The sequence below is a fragment of the Mastigoproctus giganteus genome, chromosome 5 (genome assembly GCF_048544385.1).
Source record: "Mastigoproctus giganteus isolate SK-2022 chromosome 5, ASM4854438v1, whole genome shotgun sequence".
In the NCBI taxonomy this organism is placed as follows: domain Eukaryota; kingdom Metazoa; phylum Arthropoda; class Arachnida; order Uropygi; family Thelyphonidae; genus Mastigoproctus; species Mastigoproctus giganteus.
In genome coordinates this window covers 27,112,243-27,135,152 of record NC_143579.1, presented here as the reverse complement: position 1 = coordinate 27,135,152, position 22,910 = coordinate 27,112,243, and the positions used below count along the sequence as shown (strand labels likewise).

The following is a 22,910-nucleotide window of genomic DNA, read 5'->3' as shown; positions in this document are numbered from 1 at the left end:
GAAATATGGGATGCTAGCAGGTCAGCTTTATCTTTGGCTGAAGTGACAACAGAACCATCTGGTTTTGACAGAGGTGGGAGCAGAGATGGGCAAAAGTTGCGGCCAATAGCTTTTGCAAGAGACCAAAATGCTTGGCTACAATTAGGGCAAGAAGCAAGTTTTCTACTCATAGCCTTTTCAAAATCTAGTTTGGACTGATTAATAACTGCTTTACAATTGTTGTGAGCTTTGGTGTAGGCAGAAAATGAAACTGGAGAATTAGAAACAAGCCAATTACGATATGCAACATTCTTCTCTTGAACAGCCTTAGCACATTTATTGGAAAACCAAGGTTTATTTACAGGATGAGATTTTAAAGTGGAGTGTGGGATAAAGGATTCCATTCCTGCAAGAATAATTTCACTGACACGATCTGAGCAAACGTTGACATCAGAAGTTTTGAAACAGTAATTCGACCAAGGAAAAGAAGAAAAGAAGTCTCGCAGGTCATCCCATTTCGGATTTTTGTAATCCCGAACAACACAAAATTGGGAATAGCCATGAGATAAAGGTTCCATTGGAGAAGAGACAATCACCAAGTTGTGATCTGAGGTGCCTAAAGGACCACTCACTTCGACCATGTACTTAGAAGGATTGTTTCTGAGAAAAAGATCAAGTGTGTTGGTTGTATGGTTAGGATTGTCCAGTATTCTTGTAGGTAAATGAACAATCTGTGCAAGGTCATTAGTAATTGCAAAAGCCTCAGCATTACGACCAGCTGGGTCAGCGTGACTATAAAACGAAAGCCATCTGGAGTTGTGAACATTAAAATCACCAAGGAAATTTACCTCACTGTTAGGAAAGTTGGACTGGAGATAGTGAAGTTGCAAAGAGAGGAAGTCAAAGAGCTCCAAGTGATTAGTGGAGTCGGGAGAACAGTAGAGACAACAAATGAATTTGACAGAATGAGGTAGAGAGATTTTAAGCCAGAGAAGATCGAAAAGAGGAGATTCCAAATTACCAAGCCTCTGACAGGGAATATTGGAACGGACTTATGCACAAGTACCACCTTTGAGGCGAAAGGAATCATACAGCGAATAGTTTGAGCAACTGAGATGAGTAGTAGTTGAGTTTCTGTCAGAAAAAGTACATGGAGTTTGGCAGACTGCAAGTGGAAATGGACATTGTTGAGATTAGAACTGAGACCATGTATATTTGTGAAATGAATTAGGGAGGATTAGATCTTTTCGCAAATAAGTTTACTCTATTAGTTTGACAATTCATGGTGTATTCAATAGTAAGAAAAAGTGGGGGAGGACATGCCGTATGAAGTAATGAAATTTTTGGATATGGCGTACACATGCTAAGAATATACCCAGATTCTTGACATAACATGACCTCAACAATGCCCTCCGTATACACATTACTCGCACTCCCTTCAGCCACTATCTAGCAGAGTAGAGGTAGCAAGATTATACACTAGCTGATCCAGAAGACTCCTAAAGAGTTACCAATAGGTTCGGTCCGGTGTACTAACTAGCGGCCGGCCTGCGAACACTGTTTTAGAGCTGTACCCTCGAAATGTAAGGAAGATTGGATCTCGCCACGATGTTTATAGTAACCTCAAAAGTCTTCAGTCATACTGCATGATGGAAGAGTTGGGGAAGGGTTGACTTTACTATACATTTACTATAAGGGTTTATTATACAGGGAGAGTACATAGAAAAGGATTAAAGTTCCTCTGAAGTTTCACCTTTCTAGGGATATTATTTCTAGTTAAGGGTACAAACTTTCTGATACCCCCCCCCCTGTATTTATAGTGAATTAACTTTCTTGGGCAGGGGCAGTGTTGCAATACAGCATATCCTAATTCAATGCAATTGGCCCCTTTTTACTAGTTTTTCTGCTTAAGAGGGTGTGTGAAATTCAGTGTACTACTGTCCAGTGAGCATATTCATTGGCTGCATAAAGATCATAAACAAGATCCTTTCTCCAAAAAAAAAAAAAAAAAAAAAAAAAGAAAGAAAAGAAGAATGAAAGATCAAATGAACTACTATTCCAGCAGTTGGCTGAAATTGTTTTCACTGGATATCAATGATAAGTCATGATAAGCCACTTGGAGCATATGCTCCCACTGCCTTATCGTGCTTGGTTTCAAGATCAGCAGTGAAAATAAGATTAACAAGTATTCAAAATCATCAGACTTACTTAAAACATTTGTCACAACCCTTAATTTGAGTTATGATCTATCTATAGTGAACAACTTCAAAATTCATTTTACTCCAACCCTTCTGTAGCCTAAAATATGTGTAAACTGATACCATTGCCATTTACTATAACCTCACTCTAACCCCCTGGGTAGGCTTTACACCAAAAACAATAGACAGCGACAAGCAATCTCTCCATTCTTTCTGCAGAACATTGGTAGTCCAGTTGAGCTACCAATGTGGGATGTGCTGGTTTGGCACACACTTGATGTTTCAGTTCATCCAATTGGTGTTTCATAGGATTTAAATTGGAACTCTGCACTGACCATTCCAACTTTTTTTTAAAATCCATATCCATGAACCAATTCCAAACAACATCAGTGATATGGCATGAGCACTGTCCTGTTGAAACAAATATGGCTATTTATAAAAAAACTTCCAAAAATTCAGAGAGCATGGAATTGTCCAATGCATTATGGTAAGTACTGGCGTTCATTGTTCCCTAGATGACCACTAAAGGCCCCAGCCACATATCCATGACAAATGGTCCCACACCATAATCCCATCTCCTCTAAACTTCACTGTTGGTGCAATGCACTTTGGCATCAGATGTTTTCCAGACCTCCTCCACTGCCACATTTGCTCACCTGACTGGAACAGAATATAGTAAGAATTATCATTTTGCAGAACCAATTTGCATTACTCTGTGGATCAATACAGACATTGCAATAGGCAAGGTGAAACCACTGATTGTTGTTAGTGATATCTGTCATTGGCATTACCACTGTCCTATGAAAATAAAGGCTATGCAGATCTGCATAAAAATGTGTTCACACAGATCTCAACCCCTTTGACACCTTAAATTTCTGGCTGATGTTTTGTAGTGATGTCTGATGAGACTGTTGTACTATCCATCTCACTATTCATCATAAAGACAATACTATATCTCATCTTCAGCCATACAATTCTGGTAAGCTTACAGTTGCAGGAGGTCTGATGAAAACCAGGTCTGATTCATTTCAACAGAACTCCTGCAACTGTAAGCTTTTACAATTGTAAGGCCTTAAGACGAGTTGTAGATGCCTTGAAACACAGCCCAATTATTAAGAGTACAAGTTGAGGTTTTCCTCAATGAAAAAAGGGCACTTTTATTACAGTAGGGCCTTGTACCACGAACTTAATTCGTTCCACGAACCGGTTCGCGGTAAGAAATGTGATTCCAAAATATCCTATGGGAAATAAATCAATTGGTACCGGACCCTCCACAACAAAAAAAAAGAGGCCACCATTTACATACACTATTTATTCTTCTTTATGGTTATAGGTTCATGCTTATAGGTTCTTCGTGTTCAGAAGCTTTATGTTCTTCAAGTTCTTCTGCCTGTTTCTGCTTTTTAGCATTGAAGAATCTCTCCAGTGTTGATTGCTTTTCTCTCTTTTTAAGGAGGCTCCTGAAGTAGTAAAGCACAATGTCATTCTAGAGGTCCCCCACTCTGTTCACTTCAGCTGTGTTGGAGTGCCACTCCAACACCTTGTTGTGAAGCTTCTTCCAGTCCTGAAGAATCTCCTTGATAGTAGATGAAGGCATTGGACCTTTGGTGATGTTTTCCTCTTTCTCCTCCTTTGAGGAAAAAACATTTTTTTCTGTTTCCCCAACCTGATGTTTATGCAGCTCCTTCGGTTCTTCCATGGTCAGCTGCACTTCATGCTCCTCTATTAACTCCACATCTTCTTCTTCCACTTCCAAGTCCAGGTCCTTAGCTGCTGCCACAATGTCCTTCATGACTTGGGCTCCATTATCAGGTTCTTCTTCTTGAACACAGGCTGGTCATAGCTTTCTCCAGGCAGAGTTCAGGTTCCTGACTGACACTTCATGCCAAGCTTTTTCTGAGTCTAATGGCATGCGCAATGTTAAATTCTTCCTTCCAAAATTCCTCAATGTCATGAAGCTGGAAGCATGGCAAACTTCAAAGCACCTGGTGAAAAGTGCTTTGGTGTGGAGCTTCTTGAAGTCTGCTGACATTCTGGTCCATTGGCTGAATTAGAGGTGTAGTGTTGGGAGGTAAGAAAACAATCTTCAGGAAGCTGAACTCCAATTCCAGGGCATCTTCTAAATCAAGTGGGTGCATTATCCATGGTGAGGATAGCCTTCAGTAGCAAGTTCTTTTCCTCCAGGTATTTCTTCACTGTAGGTGCAAAGACTTCAAGCACCCAGTCCTTGAAAAGCTTAGTAACCCAAGCTTTTGGGTTAGATTTCCAGTAGACTCCAAGTTTACCTTTGACAATTAAGTGCTTCTTAAATGCTCTTGGTGTTTCAGAATAATACATCAAGAGAGGCTTGATCTTCAGGTCTTCACTAGCATTGGCAGCAAAGAGGAGGGGTCAGCCTGTCCTTCATAGGCATGTGGCCTGGCACAGCTTGTGCTTCCTTTGTGATGTAGGTTTTACTGGGCACTTTTTTCCAGAAAAGCCCAGTTTCATCACAGTTGAAGACCTGTTGTGGTAGATATCCTTCATCTTTCATGAGCTTCTAAAATTTCTTGGCAAATTTATCAGTACTTGCTGCCTCCCCATGCCTTATGACACTGTGGATGCCAGTCCTCCCCTTAAACTTCTCAAACCACCCCCTGCTTGTCTTAAATTCAGATTCTTCAGAGCTTGGCCCTGGAGTTTTTTCTTTCAGGTCAGCATAGATGTGCTTGTCTTTCAGACAGATGACTTCTTTGCTGATGGTATCTCCACAGTAGCAGCAAATTCTCCATTTCTTCAATGATGGGGTTTCTTAGGGTACTTAATCTGGTCACTCCCTTTGCAACCTCAACATTCTTGATGGTCTCCTTGTTCTTCAAGATGGTTCCAATGGTGGATTTTTTGACTCCATATTCAATTGCCAGATTACACTAGCTCCTTTTTCATGCTTGCCAATGATGTCTTTCTTGGTTTCAATAGTGATTTTCTTGGGCTGATTTACACTGACACTTTTCTTAGGACCCATGTTTTGAAACTTTTCGAAATCTTTTTTAAACTCTTTTCAAAAGAAACTTTCAAAAAACAAATTTGGAACTTTCCTGAAACAAAAGAAAGACATGGTGAATAAAACAGAATGTGTGTTGTGTTTGTATTAACCACTTCCCTGATTATCCTGAGTTAACTTGGGTTAGCATTTTAATGTCATAAATTATTATCCTGAGATATCTTGTGGTCATGTACGAATTTGTGTTCTTTGAATACTTACCCGAGTGAAGCCGTCAGAAGCAGTGAAGGGTCACCCCCGAGTGAAGCCGTTGGCGCGTGGTAAAGTAGTGCATTCATCGCAATATGGCTCTTGTGGCCATTCGCCGGTGGGCGCATTTGTTGGAATATTTTTATCTGAGACAAGCATCAGATGATGCCTGCTGATACCTTGTATATTGTTGTCGCCTGATGTTCTTTCCTGAGCACTGTGCTGCACGAGGTTGTCTGTTTCATTTTCAAGAATTAATTATGGATAATGACTGAAGAATATTGCAGTTCTGATTGGGATAATAATTCTAGGAGTATACAAAATTGAACACTTCAATTTGTTCCATAATCAAGCACCGTATTACAAAGAATAAAAAGCAATAAAAATCGTTATTTTAAAAATTAGAATTTGTTTGACATGAAAATAGGGAAAAATAGTAAGGGAAGAGGTTAAAACCCGGGTTCGTTGTACGAAAAGTTTGTTGTATGGTGCATTCGCCATACGAGGCCCCCACTGTATTTTTTAATCTTTAAGATTGTAAACCACATAACACACTTGTTCCAGCTTATTAGGAATAGTAAATCATTAGCCATCTTACAATTTAATATAAAATATACATTTATATACATACTTTTCATTTGGCCTGTCTGCATATCCAGGAAGCGTTGGCACCCAAATTATTTTATTTCCATATACTATCATAGTAGGTGTCAAACTAGTCCGTTCCTGAAATGGTTATATATATATATATATGTGGTAATAAATGGTAATATGATAATCAGCATAAAACTAACAAAAATAAATACAAAATTGATGATAACACTGGTCTGCATAGATTTTGGTTTCCAAAATTCACGGTGTTTCTGGGTGTACTTTTAGTTCTAATTCTAAAAATCCATTTCTTAAATACATTCCTGTATATACAGGAATGTGTATCTAAGAAAACAGTTTGAGGCCACCACAGAAAGCTAAACTCACTCTCATATTCCTGGAACCAGTTCTGTACAATTCTGCCTTTGTGACATGGTGCATTATCCTGATGGAAGAATCCATTCATTGATGGATACACTGAAGCCATGAATCTGTTAAGAAAGAATTTCCAGGTAGCCTGTGGCATTCAAGGGACTCAATGTTCCCAAATAAAAACACTCCTTCCACCACTATACAGCTTGCACTGTGACACCTGGCAGGATGGGTCCATGGATTTGTGCTGTTTCTGCAATATTCTGTCCTCCCATCATTGCAAAACAGCAGAAACCAGGACTCATCAGACTAAGCAATGTTTTCCTAATCCTCCACCATCCAAGTGTTGGTGTTCATGTGCCATACCTTCTTGTTTTTTACCTTGTCACAGATTGGGTATTGCAGTCAATGAACAAACCGAGTGGAAGCCGGTTTGTTCATTGGCTGCAATACCCAATCTGTGACAAGGTATGACAAGCTGTGTGTTCTAAAATGCTACTTTAGCTAACACTATTGTACTGGATTGTTATTTGACTGATTGCAGCCTTTCTGTTACCCTGCACAGTCTCATCAGCCTCCACTTGTCTCTTGCATCACTGAGCTGTTTCCAACTACATTGTTGCCACTGGCCAGACATTATTTGGTTATCAGAGAATCATGATACACAGGAAACACAGTCACACGTGTAAACTCCAAAAGGGTTGATGTTTCCAAGACAGTGATACCAGAATGTTCTCTGATGACTATTGTGCTATGCTTGAAGTCACTTAAATCTTTTATCATGCCCATTCTTGCCCTGAATTGCACACATACAGCTTCCATATGTATTTGCCCACCTGCTTTATACTGCTGCTTGGTCTATAAACTCTAAACACTGGATGTGAAAAATCAATTCAAGGAGGATTGTTTTTTTAAAAAATTATTATAGCATTGCTGTTATAAATATGATAGTTTAGCTTGACTTGAAAGGTTCAGAAATGAGCATGATTTTGGAATGCCAGAAATGAAACTGAATTGTGTGTATGTACTTACCCTAAGTATATCCATAAATTCTTGTAGAGTCATTTCCGAATTACCCTGAATGTCCCAACGATCCCATACCGTAAATGTCAAGCCAGGGCTGAAATAAAAATAAGAACACTTGTCATGAAACTTCAATAAATGATGAAAGTTAAGGCTAAATGCAATTTTGTGACATTTAATATATATTAACATAATCATAAACTGATCATTAGGACAAGAGTAAACTTACAACAGTTCTGTTACTGTGGCTGGGGCAGGTTCAGAAAAGACAAATGATGGAAGAGCAAGGTTCAAGAAACAATTACGATATTGATTTCTCGCATTTAACCCTTTGACTAATTTTAAAAATTCAAGTGTTACCTGAACATAAAAAAAAAAAAGAAAAAAAAAAAGCAGAATTAGTAAATAAGTATAAGACCTCAGCAACTAAATATACTCATAAAAAAAATTCCATTATAATTTTACATTTTGAAAACATACACTTTAAGGATGTTTGGCAGTTATAAAAAATTAAATGTTAAATTATTTGCTTATACACTACCCTTCAGCACACACACACGCGCGCACGCATGCACACACACGCACACGCACACACACACACACACACACACACACACACATCCATAGCCAGGTGGGAAGGAGCAGCAGTGCGTAGCACACGCTTCTTGATTAAACCGGGGTTCGAGCCCGTCACCACCAAATATGGAGGATGCGGAAAGGTCAGGGAATGACCACCACATATCCCGGAGCAATATGGCCTTAGTTGCTTAATGCTCCTAAAAAAAAAACCAACACACACACACACAACTTTCTAGTCCATTGGATCTTTCCAAATAAACAGGTAACTCAGCCTGGTATATAAGGAAGGCACATGAACACTCTTTATGTACTAACCTTGAGTTAGCTGTTGTTGTTGTCATGGCACAAAGAGCAGAGCTAAATGATTTCAAGAGCAGAACTTTGGATGTCACATTGCTGATGTGCTGTCACAACTGATGTGCAAATTGACAAGTGATGTTATCTTGAAATTGAAGCATGACGATACCACTGTACAGCAATGCACAGGAAGACCACAGAAGCTCACTTCATATGATCAGATGTTACTTTGAATGGTAGTATGGCAATTGCATCAGATATTGCTGAAAAATGTGAGGAGTTTAAGGTGTCAATAGGCATTGAGGTCTATATGAACATACTATGTACAGAGCTCCTACACAGCCTTGATTTTCAAGGGAGCGTAGTAGAGCATAAGCCAAACATCACCAACTGTAATCAGCAGTCTTTTCATGGTGCAAGTAATGTCATAATTGGTCCATAGAGTAGTGTAAATTGGTTCAATGGAGTGGCTAAACTTGCCATGCCCTGTTCCGATCAGATCAGCAGGTGTGGATGCAGAAGCTGCTAGAATGCATTGTGCGAACAAGCAAGTGGGGTTATAGTGCGGCACTGTTTGCAAGGGTACCATCTAGGACTGGAGGAACCATGAATACTAATGCCTACTATAACATTTTGGACAATTCCATTCTCCAGGTGATTTGGCAGTTCTAGTACAGACCATGTTTGTTTCAACAGGATAATGCTTGTGTCATACCACCAATGTTGTTTGAGAATAGTTTGTGGATATACAAAAGTTGGATTGACCAGTACAGAGTCCCTATTTGAACACCTTTAGGATCAACTGGAAGATCAGGTAAGGGCCAGTCCAACACATCTCACATATAGATAAAATGGTTACTGATCTGCAGCAGGAATGGAGCGCTATATTTAATGGAGGGAAAGCCAATGAACAATAGACCAAAATGTGAGGTTTGTCACAGCAGCCAAAGAGTTGACCTATATGCTACTAATTAAGTGAAAGTGCTATCAATGTGAAAATGACATGTCTGGTCTGTTACACTACCCTCCAAAACAGGTTTTTGAGGGTAGTGTAATACGGCATATACATACACAGTATCCTGGCACATAGCAAATGATTTAATATTGTAACATTCTAGTCATGAATTAATTCTGAAAAAACAAACAAACAAAAAAGTTGATTTACCGATAAATTTGCCCATTAATTAAAGTCTTCAAAAGCATTTTTTTCTAATATTGTTATAATTAATCTCAAAGTGATTAGCTGTTGAGAGCACTAAGTGCTGCCAAAATTACTAAATTTGGTCATAATAAGTGGGAAAGGAAAACAGCCTTTAAATGGTAAACAAAAATCAGTCACTGGATGAAATACAGATTTCCATTCACAGAAAGAAGGGAGGAAAATACTTATCACTGCAAAATGAGAAATGCCAATTATTTAGGGACATTTCTGCACTGATGAATTAAATGTCCCTTTTTAAATATATATATAAGCATAAATATATGCACATGTGTAATACTAAATTTTCATAGACTATACAAGTCTATAAACTTGAAAATGGAAGAGAATAATAATTTCATATTTATAACAATCCTCTCAGAATTATATGTTTTTTTTTTTTTTTTGCTTCATAGAAAATAATGTAAAAAAAAAACAGAACTTTATTCTCAAAACCCTAGATATTTTTCATTTAAAATAATTAAAAAAAAAAAAAAAGCAATTAATAAGTATTGAGATTTGACAGGTCACTCCATTTTCTGGATATCTTCACTTTCCAGAAATTCCTTGAGCCACATGGAGAACTGCATTATTATTCATAAAGGAAATGAGGACCAAATGCACCCTAGAACAACTTCAAAGAGATGGAGGCCATGTGGCTATTAATAATGGTGTGTTGGGGAGAGGGGAGCTTCCCTATATCTTAAGCTATCTTTCTCTGGTCTCTAAGTTCAAAACAGGAGTTTATCTGTTGTGACCAAGATGTATGTAAGGGATTTCTCCTTTATTCAAATGGTAAACAAGACACATAGAGGAAAATCCTCTATGCGTCTCGTTTAACAATTAATAATGTTTATTTAATATGTGGTAAACACAGATTTTTAAATCTGTGTTTACCACAGACAACACACTGGTTATACACATATAAAATCAACTCAACGTCATGTAATAAAATAGCGTTAAATGATAAACAAAACAGATGAGGAAATTTGCTTGCATGCGAACAGTTTGGAAATTCCATGCTCCAATGTAGCAAGCTACACCATTTATCTAAACTTATATGATTATAAGTTTAGATAAATGGCTAAATTTTACTGGCTCCAGCAAATAGAGAAGTTTTGCTTCTTTATTGACTTAAATTGGCATATTAATTTATTTTTTAGGATTGCTTTATATTCCTAGTAACAATATTTAGTTTAATTTGAATTTAGATAGAGATTTTGTAGGTTATTACTTAGTATTGGTATGGATATCAAATCCACATGTTGAACAGGTTTTGTAACTCCAGCGAATGAAAAGTTTTTAATTATACTTAGCCACTTTGTTGACTTAATTGTTAGATTAAATTATGTCTACAAGTAGCTTATAGACCTAGTCAAGCTCCGTAGTTTATTTTGAATTTAGATAGCACGATTTGGAAAGTAAATAATACCTCGTGTCCATAGATTAACCATTCATAACTTGCTGCCATTGTTATACGATATGTGTGCTAGCGTAAGGTTTAACAGAAAACTAGATAGCGAGTATAGTAGTATCAATTAATCAGTAAAATTTATTAATCTTATTAAATTTCATTGTTAATTGAATTCTACTTTTTTAACTAAATAAATATAGCGACCTAGTTATTACAAACGTAACATCATAAATTAATACATATAAGTTGACAGGGGATAAGAAAGTCATATAATGTAACTCGGAGATAACATTCGATACCGAAATACATATATATATATATATATATATATAGTGTTATAACTGCATTGGGATATAGGTTTAGGGTTATATTTTGTATTGGAATTTTATTGAACTTGAATATAAATGCAAAGGCTCAAACTAGTGGAAGTGCTGTGGCTCAGGGGGTGGGGCGGTTGTCCTCTGAATCACAGTCTATTGAAATGCACTGTTTGTTTGATGTGTGCGCAATGTAAGGAGTGCAAGGAAATCAGGCACCAACTTGCATTTGTTATGGGCTTATATGAGAGCTTGAAGGACAGGGCGGATGCCCTCGAAGGATTTAAATTGAGGGGCATCAAGCTCTCAGCTGTCCACATCAATTTCAGAGCTTGCACTTGAACATCACGCAATACAGCTGCAACCCCCAAGGCAGAAATCATCCTGTTCCATCTATCCTTTTGCAAAAAAGGGTAGATGGAACAGGACCAGGGTATGTCTGCCAGGGGCAAAGGTTAATTACGTTGTAGGGCAGATATCATCCTTTAAGGGCACTAATGATATTAAGTTACACATTGCACATCATTAATGCCAACGTGTACATATTACATGTACACGTTGGGACTAATGATATTAAGAGTAGGAGACTGGCAGAATTACTTAACAAGAACAAGACAATGCTGAAAAAAAAGCTGTGAGTTAGGGTTGAATTTGAAAGTGTCTGCAATTCTGCCCAGACACGATAGGAGGGAGTATATGATGAGAGCCTTGTCGATCAATTCTGTCCTGGAGAGACTGTGCAAGGCTCAAGGGGTAGAATTTTTCTCAGCTTGGTCTGTGCTTGTTAAAAGGAGAGACTGCTTCTATAGGGATGGGATACACTTAAATAGAAAGAATATTTTCTGATGCTCTCGAGGCAGAGTTAGGTGGGTCAGAAACCTGCTGGCTGGGGGGGGGTGAACATGGACTAATAGATTAAAAGTAGCCGCTGGCAGAGGTAAAAGTGATTCTTGCACTACTTCTATTGAAATGCAATTGAGCAGCAGCCTGGAAAGCAAGACAATGGGAATTTCCAGGACTGCTGGGAGTCATAGTGGAACAAGTAAATACATGGGCTGTGTTAGGGTAACTAAGAGTAGAAACAGGTGCATGTATACTTGCATGTACAACAATGCTAGGAGTATAGTTAATAAATTCGATGAGCTTGAAGTGCTAGTCAAGACATCAAAGGCAGATACTGTGGGATATCAGAGACATGGTGTCACACAGACATAAGCAGTGCAGAACTGGAATTTGGGGAGTACAATGTGTGTAGAAAGAGTCCAAATGGATTAACAACTAATGAAACCGACTTCATCCTCACTAACAGAAGATATATTGTGAACGATGTTACCGTCCTGAATAAGGTAAATGTTGGAAGTGATCACAGAATGGTAAGATGTACACTTGATATAGATGTAGGAAAGGAAAGGGAAAAACTGACTCGAGTAAATAATACAAAGGTCTTTGAAATAACAGAGGAGGAGAAAAAGCAGTATGTACTGGAGATTAAGAACAAGTTTGAGCTTCTGCAGACTGCTCAGGACCAAGATATTGACGAGGAATATTACAACTTTCTGAAAGTGATAAAGCCCAAGAAACCTATAGGGAAACAGAAATCCAAAGAAGAAAAAATTAGCCAAGAAACACTTGTCATGATGAACCAAAGACGACAAATGAAGAGTAAGAAAAACACTGACAGGGAGAAAACTGAGTATACTGAGTTATGCAAAGCCATTAGAAAGAGACTCAGAGAGGACATAAGAAGATTTAACACAAGAAAAGTAGAACAAGCATTAAGGGAAAACAAAGGATTTAAATCAGCAGCCATGAGCAGTAATACAGAAAGACAAATGATACTGAAACTGAAGAATAGCGATGGTGTACTTATAAACAGCAGAGAAGGCATAATTCAAATAGCAGAAGACTACTATAGAGAATTATACAAGGAGCGAGGGAATGATACCAGCAGTGGGGAAGATGGATTGCAAAGTAGCAACACATATGACATACCCGATATTCTTCCTGATGAGTTAGAACATGCATTGAAGAAAATGAAGAATCGGAAAGCCCCGGGGGAAGATGAAGTTACTGTAGAGTTGTTAAAATTGGGAGGAAGAGACATAACACAAAAACTGGCAAGGCTCTTCACAAAGTGCATTAGAAAAGGTGTGATGCCTAAGCAGTGGAATAATGCAATCATAGTTTTGCTGCATAAGAAAGGAGATAAACCAGAAATTGGAAATTATAGACCAATTAGCTTGTTATCCCATATCTACAAGTTGTTCACAAGGGTCATTACTAACAGATTAGAAAGAATACTTGATGAGAATCAGCCGCAAGAGCAAGCTGGCTTTAGGACAGGATTCTCAACTATGGATCACCTTCACGTAATATCACAGCTAATGGAGAAAGCAAATGAATATAAAACACCATTATGCCTGGGATTTGTGGATTATGAAAAGGCATAGATACTCCATATATTATGATTTTGAAGAAAATATATGAGAGTGCTACATCCTTTATTAGACTAGACAAAGACAGTAGCAAATTTAAAATCGAGAAAGGAGTTCGACAAGGAGACACAATATCTCCGAAGCTGTTTACTGCTGCCCTTGAGGAAGCTTTCAGAAGATTAGACTGGTCGCAGAAAGGAGTCAATGTAAACGGAGAGTACCTCAACCATTTACGATTTGCAGATGACATTGTGGTCATAAGCCACGATCCCAAAGAATTAGAGGAAAATCTTAATCAGTTATGCACAGTTAGTAAGGATTTTGGACTAAAGATGAATATGGCTAAAACAAAAGTAATGATGAACAAGTATGCCACGGAAAGGGAAATAATGATTGAAGGAGCGGTAATTGAAAAGGTGGAGTCATATACTTATCTGGGACAAGTTATTAGCTGTAATAATGATAAATGGCTGGAAGTCAAGAGAAGAATAAATTTTGGATGGATAGCATTCAGGAAATATAGTCACATACTGAAGAGCAATATCCCAGTTTGTCTGAAACGTAAAATAATGAACCAATGTATACTCCCCACCATGACTTATGGAAGTGAAACTTGGGCACTCACCAAAAGAATGGAAGAGAAGCTAAGAACTACACAGCGAAGAATGGAACGAATTATATTGGGAATCCGACTGTTAGATAAGAAGAGAAACACATGGATTAGGCAGCAAACTCAAGTAAAGGACATTCTTATCAAAACTAAAGAACTAAAATGGTCTTGGGCAGGACACATAGCTCGAAGACATGATGATAGATGGACTAAGAAAATAACAGAATGGTACCCAAGAGGAGCTAGAAGAAAACCTGGAAGACAAAGGCGGAGATGGATAGATGAAATTCATGAGTTTTTGAGTAGTAAATGGATGGTCAGTGCTCAAAACAGAAGGAACTGGAAAGTTGCTGGAGAGGCCTTCATCCTGCAGTGGATTGAAAATGGCTGATGATGATGATGATGATGATGTGTGTAGAAAGGATAGACAGGATAGGAATGGAGGAGGGGTTATGCTGTTAGTTAAGAAACATAAAATCTATGGAAGTGCATCCAATTGATGTGGGTGGACAATGCGATGTTCAGTCTGTTTGGTGTGACATAAGCACTAGGAAAGGAAAAATGAGAGTAGGTGTGTATTATAGGCCTAATGAATCTGATGAGTATAATGAGCAATTGTGAAGAGAAATAGAGTGGGCCAGTAAATTAGAGTGTCTTATAATGGGGAATTTTAATTTCCCAGATATTGACTGGAATTTGTTGGTTGGTCACTCACACACTAGCAAGGCTTTTGTGGATTTACTGGATGACTGTTTTCTACAGCAGCATGTTCTGGAGGCAACTAGAGGGAGTAATACTCTTGATCTGATTATCAGTAGTGATTCTTCATGCATCAGGAATCTGCAGATAAAGGAACCACTAGGTGGCAGTGATCATCACAGTGTGCTGAAGTGGGATTTACTCAAAGAGGTAACTACCATCAAGGGTAAAGGGAAGAGTTTTTTCTTTCGTAAAGGTGACTATGGTGGTCTGAGACAGTATTTAAATTCTATATGGTGGAACCAACTGATGATGTTACCAACAGCAAATTCAAAATGGGAAGCATTCAAGGAATTAATCTTGGAAGCTACTCGGCTTTTCATACCAACAAAGAAATATTGTTTAAGATTTAGGGCTAAATGGATGTCAGATGAACTAATTAGACATGTGACAGAAAAGAAAAATGCATGAGATACATATAAATTAACATGTGACACAGAAGCTATGATAGATATAAGCTGGTCTGTAACCAAGTTACAAAGGAGGTTAGGCAGGTGAAGAGGATTACGAGAAATCTTTGCAAAGGATGCAAAGAAAAACAGCAAAGAGTTCTTTACTTATGTAAACTCTAGAAGGAAGGGGATGAATCAGATTGGTCCACTTGATATCGATGGTTCAACTGTTGATGATCTTGCTTAGGTAGCTAACAAATTAAATGAATATTTTGAATCAACATTCACACATGAGGAGTTATTCAGCGAGGGGAATGCCAGAGGTGTATTCAACTCTGGCAGTAAGCTAGATTATTTTGTAATAACTGAGAGTAAAGTGGAGGAGAAATTGTTGAAGATAAACACAAGAAGGGCATCTGGGGTGGATGGAATCTATCCAGTTATATTAAAGGAGGCGGCAAAGGAAGTAAGCAAACCCTTAGCCATAATTATGAGAGCTTCCCTGGATTCAGGGGAGGTACCCATGGACTGGAGATGTGCAAATGTGACCCCAATCCACAAAGGAGGATCGAAGGGAGACACAGGTAATTACAGACCTGTTAGTTTAACTTCTGTTCCAGGGAAATTAATGGAGGCACAGGTTAAAGAAGCATTGCAGGATCATCTAGACAAGACTTCAGTTATAGCTGTGGCACAGCATGGGTTTGTTAGGGGGAAGCCTTGCCTGACTAATTTGATTAAATAGTAGGATGTAGTCACAAAGGAACTGGATGCAAAGAATAACTTTGATATCATACATTTGGATCTTAGAAATGCCTTTGATACTGTTGCACATGGAAGACTGCTGCACAAATTGGAGCAGTGTGGCATTGGAGGCAAATTGCTGCTATGAATAAAGGGATGGTTGAGTGGGAGAAGACAGAGAGTGGTAATCAATGGACACTGCTGTTCGTGGACTAATGTTATTCGTGGAGTCCCTCAGGGGTCAGTGTTGGGTCAATTGTTGTTTTCTGTATTTATAAATGATACTGATGACGGTATATCAAGCTTAATGTCCAAGTTTGCAGACAATATGAAGGTTGGAAGGGTTGTTAAGGACACTACTGACGCTATGCTGCTGCAACAGGATCTGGAAAGGTTGAGCAGATGGGCTGAGAGGTGGCAAAAGAAAGTACTTTACATTGACAAATGTAAAGTACTATATATAGGAAACAGTAACCCCAGAGCAACATACCAACTGTGGTACTATACTGACAGTGGTAGAGAATGAAAAGGATCTGGGGATAATTGTGCAGGCAGATATGTTTTCTGAGGTGCAGATGGTCTGCAAGAGTATCTCATGGTGTCTTGTCAATGATATACAGGAATTTTTCTAGCAGGGATAAGGAGGTGATTATCTCCTTGTATAAGGCAATGGTCAGTCCAATCAATTCCACACCTTCAGTAGAATGAGGCCTCCAGACCTGTATATAGGTCTGGAGGCCTCATTTTAAGAAGGATATAGAGCTGTTGGAACGTGTACGGAGAAGGGCAACAAGATTAGGTTGCTCTTACAAAGAAAGGCTTAAGTTTTGCAAATTACAGTGTCTGGAGACTAGGCACCTGCGAGGTGATCTGATTGAGGTGTATAAAGCCTTGAATGGTTTGAACATGCTTAATGTGGATGGGATTCTTCCTCTTGGTCAGAATAATCGCCCGAGAGGGCATAAATTCAAATTGAGGAAAGACGATTGTAGGATAGATGTGTGGAAGTTTGCCTTTAGCCAGCGGGTGGTTGATTGGTGGAACAAACTTCCATCTGTCGTAGAAGTTGATAGCTTAAATAGATTAAAGGCAGAACTTGACAAATACTTAGAGCGAGTGGATGGGTGAAATAAGGGTTTTTTTTTGGCTGATGCTATATAAGCTTGCTTTCTTGCATCATCTGCCAATGCTAATGATTAAAATTCAGATAAGAATATATTTTAACTCAATTTTACAGTTGTTAAAACAAACCCAATTTTTCACAAAGTTTGTCAAAACAGGTTTTCTAAGCAATATCAGGTTTGAAACTAATTGTTTAAAAAGTATAAACTTCTCTGTCTGTTCAATAAGATAATTCATAAGAAACATTTTTAAAAAATAAATTCTGAATTAAATATAATTTAGATGTTTACAGGTATGTCTTTTCATATTTACATTTAAGTTAATTGATTACTGGATCTTTAATATTTTAAATAAAAGAAACTAATATGAGCCTAAACCAATATTTCTTAATGGCGGCCACCTTTGCTAATTATCTAAAGCTAATGTCAAAAAAAATAAAAAATAAAAAGTAATCAGTTTAATATTTCTTTTAACAAAATTCTTCCTAAAATAATCACAACAATCTGTTTAATGTTCCTTCTTCTTTTCACTGTATTTGCATGATGCACTTTAAGTAGGTTGGGTACTTTTCAGTACAATAATTTAAACCTTTTTCTTTTCTAATCTTTTTGGATATTCAAAGAAAAACCGTGAACAAAATGATGACACACACAGACAGAGTTAACACTGGCTTACCTCTTTGTTTCTGAAATTCACTGTAAAAACAAACTCCATCAAATACCTGGTACAGTTCTTTCCCTACACTTTTTCCATATTTAGTGAGATTACAAAAAATATTTACTCCAAGATCAAACATTAAACTATAAATTTTCTTGAATAAAAATAAAAAAAAAACAAAACACCCCACCTTTTTCACATCCCCTGTTACTCTACTATAGCATCATCAACAAATAGCAGTATCTAAGTAGAATATTCAAATTTTGCAGTTCAAGAGTAAAAACAATATGAAGTAACAGTAACAGCAGTGAGACAACTGAGACAATGGAAGCAATGTACATTATAACAATGTATTTTTCTTATTACTTTTTTAACCTTTCTGAACTGTGGATTACCAAAATTAATATGCTTCCTTATCATATAAAAATAAATTAGCTGAGTATAAATTAGCTGGATATAACAACAATCTTCTTTATATATCAAACAACATAGTATATACTAAAGAATGTTTCTCTACAATGGATTAACAATGAACCATAACGAGGTTCACAGGCAAAGGAGGATTACTAAAAAAATACATTTATGAGCTTCTTTTTGCAACTTGCTGCTAATGCAACTTTTTCATAAATGAAAAAGTTGCATTGGCAGCAAGTTGCAAAAAAAAAGTTGTTGACATCAAATGCTACATTCTCTCTTGCTAGATATAAAAATGCCACTAGGAATTGCTAATTGGGATTTTTGAGAGAATAAAACTTAATTCCTTTGTTTAGCATCCCAAATGTGGTGCTCTGTACTCTGTGATAAATGGGTGCTCTTGTGGGATTTAGTCAGAAGAATGCAAATCTCAGGTTTCTTAGCAGAGTTCCCTTTGTTCAAGCTTGAGAACTTATGCTATACCTTGACAGTATGACCTGCAACCAATGACAGTTCATGCAAGTTAACATGCAAACATGGATGCTAAGGCCAGATATTAGCATCCATATTTAACAGCACATTCTGGGGGTTAGATGTCCCATCCTCTCTGAATCATTTCCATAACCTTGAGATGAATATTCAAGCTATTACCTTGCGACCAATGCATGTGGTTGTTGATTTATTTTGATCATTCCAATGGCTCTCCATCACCAACAGTCATCTTAACAATATCTGTGAATAGGTTTTTTACAGTAATCCTGTAAAAAACCTATTCACAGCTTTTCTTATCTAGCAAGAATAGAAGTGAAAAATTACCATTTATGCCTATTTCTACAAAGAGTGTTAAATTTGTGGGCCTTTTATGCAAATTTTATGTACAAACCGAGATAACATATAAAAACTTATATGTGTCATACACTTCTCTAGTTTTATATACACATTTTGTCTTGAACAGCAGTATAAAATGTTTAATTACCCTTAATTGCAACAAGAATTGATCTAGATCATGTTAAATATACAAGTTTATTTCTAAAGCTGAATGGCTTGTAATAGCATTGCAGGAATAAATTTGCTTGATTAATGTAATGCTTGTTTCAATCCTAGTTACAATTAGAGTGCTTCACAGTCCATGCTCATGGTTCACGACTGGCATAATGCAATACAGCTCACCATTTAATATAATTTAAAGCAGTTAATTCTGGCAGAGACAGCTTTAGGGCATGCGAGGCACAGTGGAGAACTATTTTTTAGAGAGTCTATACTTCTCTACTGTATTTTTGTTTTAAGTTGTACTGAATTCTGTTTTGTCCTGTATAGTACATATGCTTCTATCTACTTTCAGGCCCAGAAATGAATAACAATTGTTTTGTCAATTAATCACAAGTCTCCCATTAACTTAACCTGATGGTGGCACCCCAATTATAGTAAACACAAAGACAGGTCACCCGACATGATAACTTTTTAAAAATTTCTGGAAAAGTTTTGGCTTTTTTGAATTTTGCTTTGACAATACCAATATTTTGTCCTTTCTTAAAGTATTGCAATACTTACTGCATATAACTTTTTATTTTTACTAAAATAAATATATAAAAAATTCTTTGTGAAAATTTATTTTTATTTTGTTACACAGAGCATTAATAAAACTACAATAAATAAATTAGCTAATTTATTTATTGTAGTTTTATTAATGCTCTGTGTAACAAAATAAAAATAAATTTTCGCATTATGAATCCAGAGCACGTAGGCCTGTTTTATTAAAAAATTCTTTGTTTTTTACCATTTATTTAAAAAAATTAATTCTGATGAAAATTAAAAAAACAACATCCTAGACATAAAATATAAACACGAATCTATGAGACTCTCATTTTCCACTTTAAAAGACCATTAGGCTCTTGAAATTTTAAACATGTGTATGCATTTCTACTTATTGTTTATGTGTGTATAAATACTCTTAACAAATTAAAAATTTATATATATATATATATATATATATTATATACTATTACTCACTTCCATTTTCAAAACTGATTTCAAATTTGGTGTATTTCACAGAGTGAAATATTTTAAATTATGAATGTTTCTTCTCATAGAGGCAGCCATCTTGAAAGAATGTTGGCTTTCATGTTCTCATCTTTAGTATGTGAAAACAACAAATCTTTCAAAAACAACAAAGGTCTAGTGAACTAGTGGGAGAGAAAAAATAACCAACCAGAAACTATAAACAAATGTATAATTTGAAACTTTGTGGTGGTCACCTGACAGGGTTCTGCACTCAATTACTCTGCAAACATCACGTCAGAGATTACTGCAGTAAAGGCTTGTTTATATTTAGAAATTCTAGATTTTTAATTGCTAATTATTGATTAGTGTGGAATTGTTGTTTTTGAGGGTTAACACTCAGGTGACTTGCCACCACCATTGTGTTAATATTTGTATCATATTCTTGTAATCCTGTTATAATATTTTTTATTACTTAAATTAAACGAAAATTATCAAATAAGAGTTTTTGTATTCACAGAGACCATTTTCTATGAATACATATCAGGAGGAAGGGGGGCCAGGTATGCTGCTCAAAGACTGGATGAGACAGTGTGTCATGAAAGAAAAAACAGGTTGGGAATCAGTGAATTAGATAACTGAATCCAGTACTGCTTGCTCAGAAAGTTTCCTTCCAATCATAATTGGGAACCTATTAGTGATGGAACTGAGAAGAAACTGAAGGCCAAATTAATAATGGTACAGAGAAAATATCTTTTAATTTTTATCTTTTAACTAATACTATTATGAGGAAAGACAAAAAAAAAAAAAATCCATTTCATAATTATATAACATATTACCAATCCTGATACAGCAGCAGTAGTTGTAGCAATTGCTGGTATAATTCTTCCTGCTATTTTCTTAACTTTATAACGTGGTGCAGGTTCAATTCCATACATCAATGCTCGCAAATTCTAGATAAAAATCAGATAGAGATATAAGATAGATAAAATAATATTTAAATAATATTAATTTATTTAGATATTAATATATACAATAATTACCAATAATGTTGGTTTGTTTTGCCAACGAAAAACAAACGAACATTTTAGACATATTAAAAAAACTTAATTATTTTACCAAACTTATTTTTTACTCTTCATTTTTTGTTTATACTCCAGGAATATTAAATTTATTGTTAAGATAGCTGTGTAAAGGGACTTACTTCACAGTAGGGTACCTATTTTTGTAGCACATACCCTCCCCCTTTAAAAAACAGACTAGGTTTTTAAAGGGTGGGAGGGTCATCTGCAATTTTCTGACAGCTGTTCTGTATAGTATAGATGTTATAATTTTGTAAGATCCTGGCTATCCCCTACTTGATTTATGTTCCTTTCTCTCCAGGAGTATTGCAACGGATAGTCAGAACAATCTTACAAAATTATAACATCTATGCCATACAGACACCACTTGGTGGAAAATCACAAATCATATACTCTGCTTTAAAAACATGCATAAGCAAAAAAAAAGTGGCATTATTTTTGGCAAGGATAGAGAACTGGCTAAAAGGTTATTGTAATACTGAGAAAGCTGACTTGCGTCCAGTTGCTGAGCACAAGTGATGCACTGATTATGCTTATGCTAATTTGATTACTGACTTATTGACTATAGCTAAAAGATAATTGTAAATCTATAGAGAGGGTTAATTTTATCAAACAAAGAAGGCTGATTGGTATTTCCTGTTACCAGCAGGAGGGGCATAATGAACAATAATAATCTTAAAGCTCCAGCCAACAGTGAAACTTTATCAGTTTTATAGTGGAGAAAGTTACACATTGTTGCCAAAAGTGCCCTGTATATTTGTATTTTTATTTTACTTCTATTTATTAAACAATATATTTTTTTATTGCTCTTTTTATAACTTTTAGTAATTGTACACTTTTATCTTTTCCAGAGAATGTACACTTATACATTTTTAAAGTTCACTTGAAATAACATTTCAAAATACAGCCACTCCCCGGCTTATGTAACACTCAACTTACGTAAATTCGACTTTACGTAAGTGTTTGCCGGCCAGTGCAAACTTAAAAAAATCATGGAAATGTATTTTTCACCCAGTAGGAAAAAATGGGAGGTTTGTTTGTTTGTTATTTGGTTTTTAGGAGCATTAGCAACTAAGGACATATTGCTCCGGGATATGCGGTGGTCATTCCCTGACCTTTCCGCATCCTCCGTATTTGGTGGTGACGGGCTCGAACCCCGGTCTAAATGGGAGGTATCATGAAAATATCGTAATGTGTGAACCCAATAACACATTTTTTTTTTTTGGTAATTCGTTCCAAGACCTTGGAAGTTGAAATTTTCGCTATATAACTAAGCTATTTATCTCTCTAAAATGTCATTTTTATAATAGAAATTGCACTATACTTTCATCATTATCATATGTTCCATTATAAGAATCAATTTTGAACACCTTTGTGATATTTTTCTAAAACACATTTCTGGAAGTCACTACCATAAAACAATTTGCGCTTTCCAGTTTATTGGGCTTTTCTGTTAGTGCAATCTATTATAAGTGGGTAGTAAACTTGATCTTATTG

General features: G+C 36.5%; 1 protein-coding gene across 1 annotated transcript in view; it reads right to left on the bottom strand.

Moving 5' to 3' along the window:
• Window positions 1–22,910, bottom strand: part of LOC150085259 (ubiquitin-like modifier-activating enzyme 6) — an 88,763-nt gene that overhangs the window by 16,954 nt on the left and 48,899 nt on the right. The window contains exons 7-10 of the mRNA XM_090374503.1: window positions 21,171–21,284; window positions 7,625–7,755; window positions 7,405–7,492; window positions 6,041–6,135 (exon numbers count right to left, since the gene is read on the bottom strand). Coding sequence (XP_090230629.1) covers window positions 6,041–6,135; window positions 7,405–7,492; window positions 7,625–7,755; window positions 21,171–21,284 — 428 coding nt within the window. The remainder of the gene's footprint in view (window positions 1–6,040; window positions 6,136–7,404; window positions 7,493–7,624; window positions 7,756–21,170; window positions 21,285–22,910) is intronic.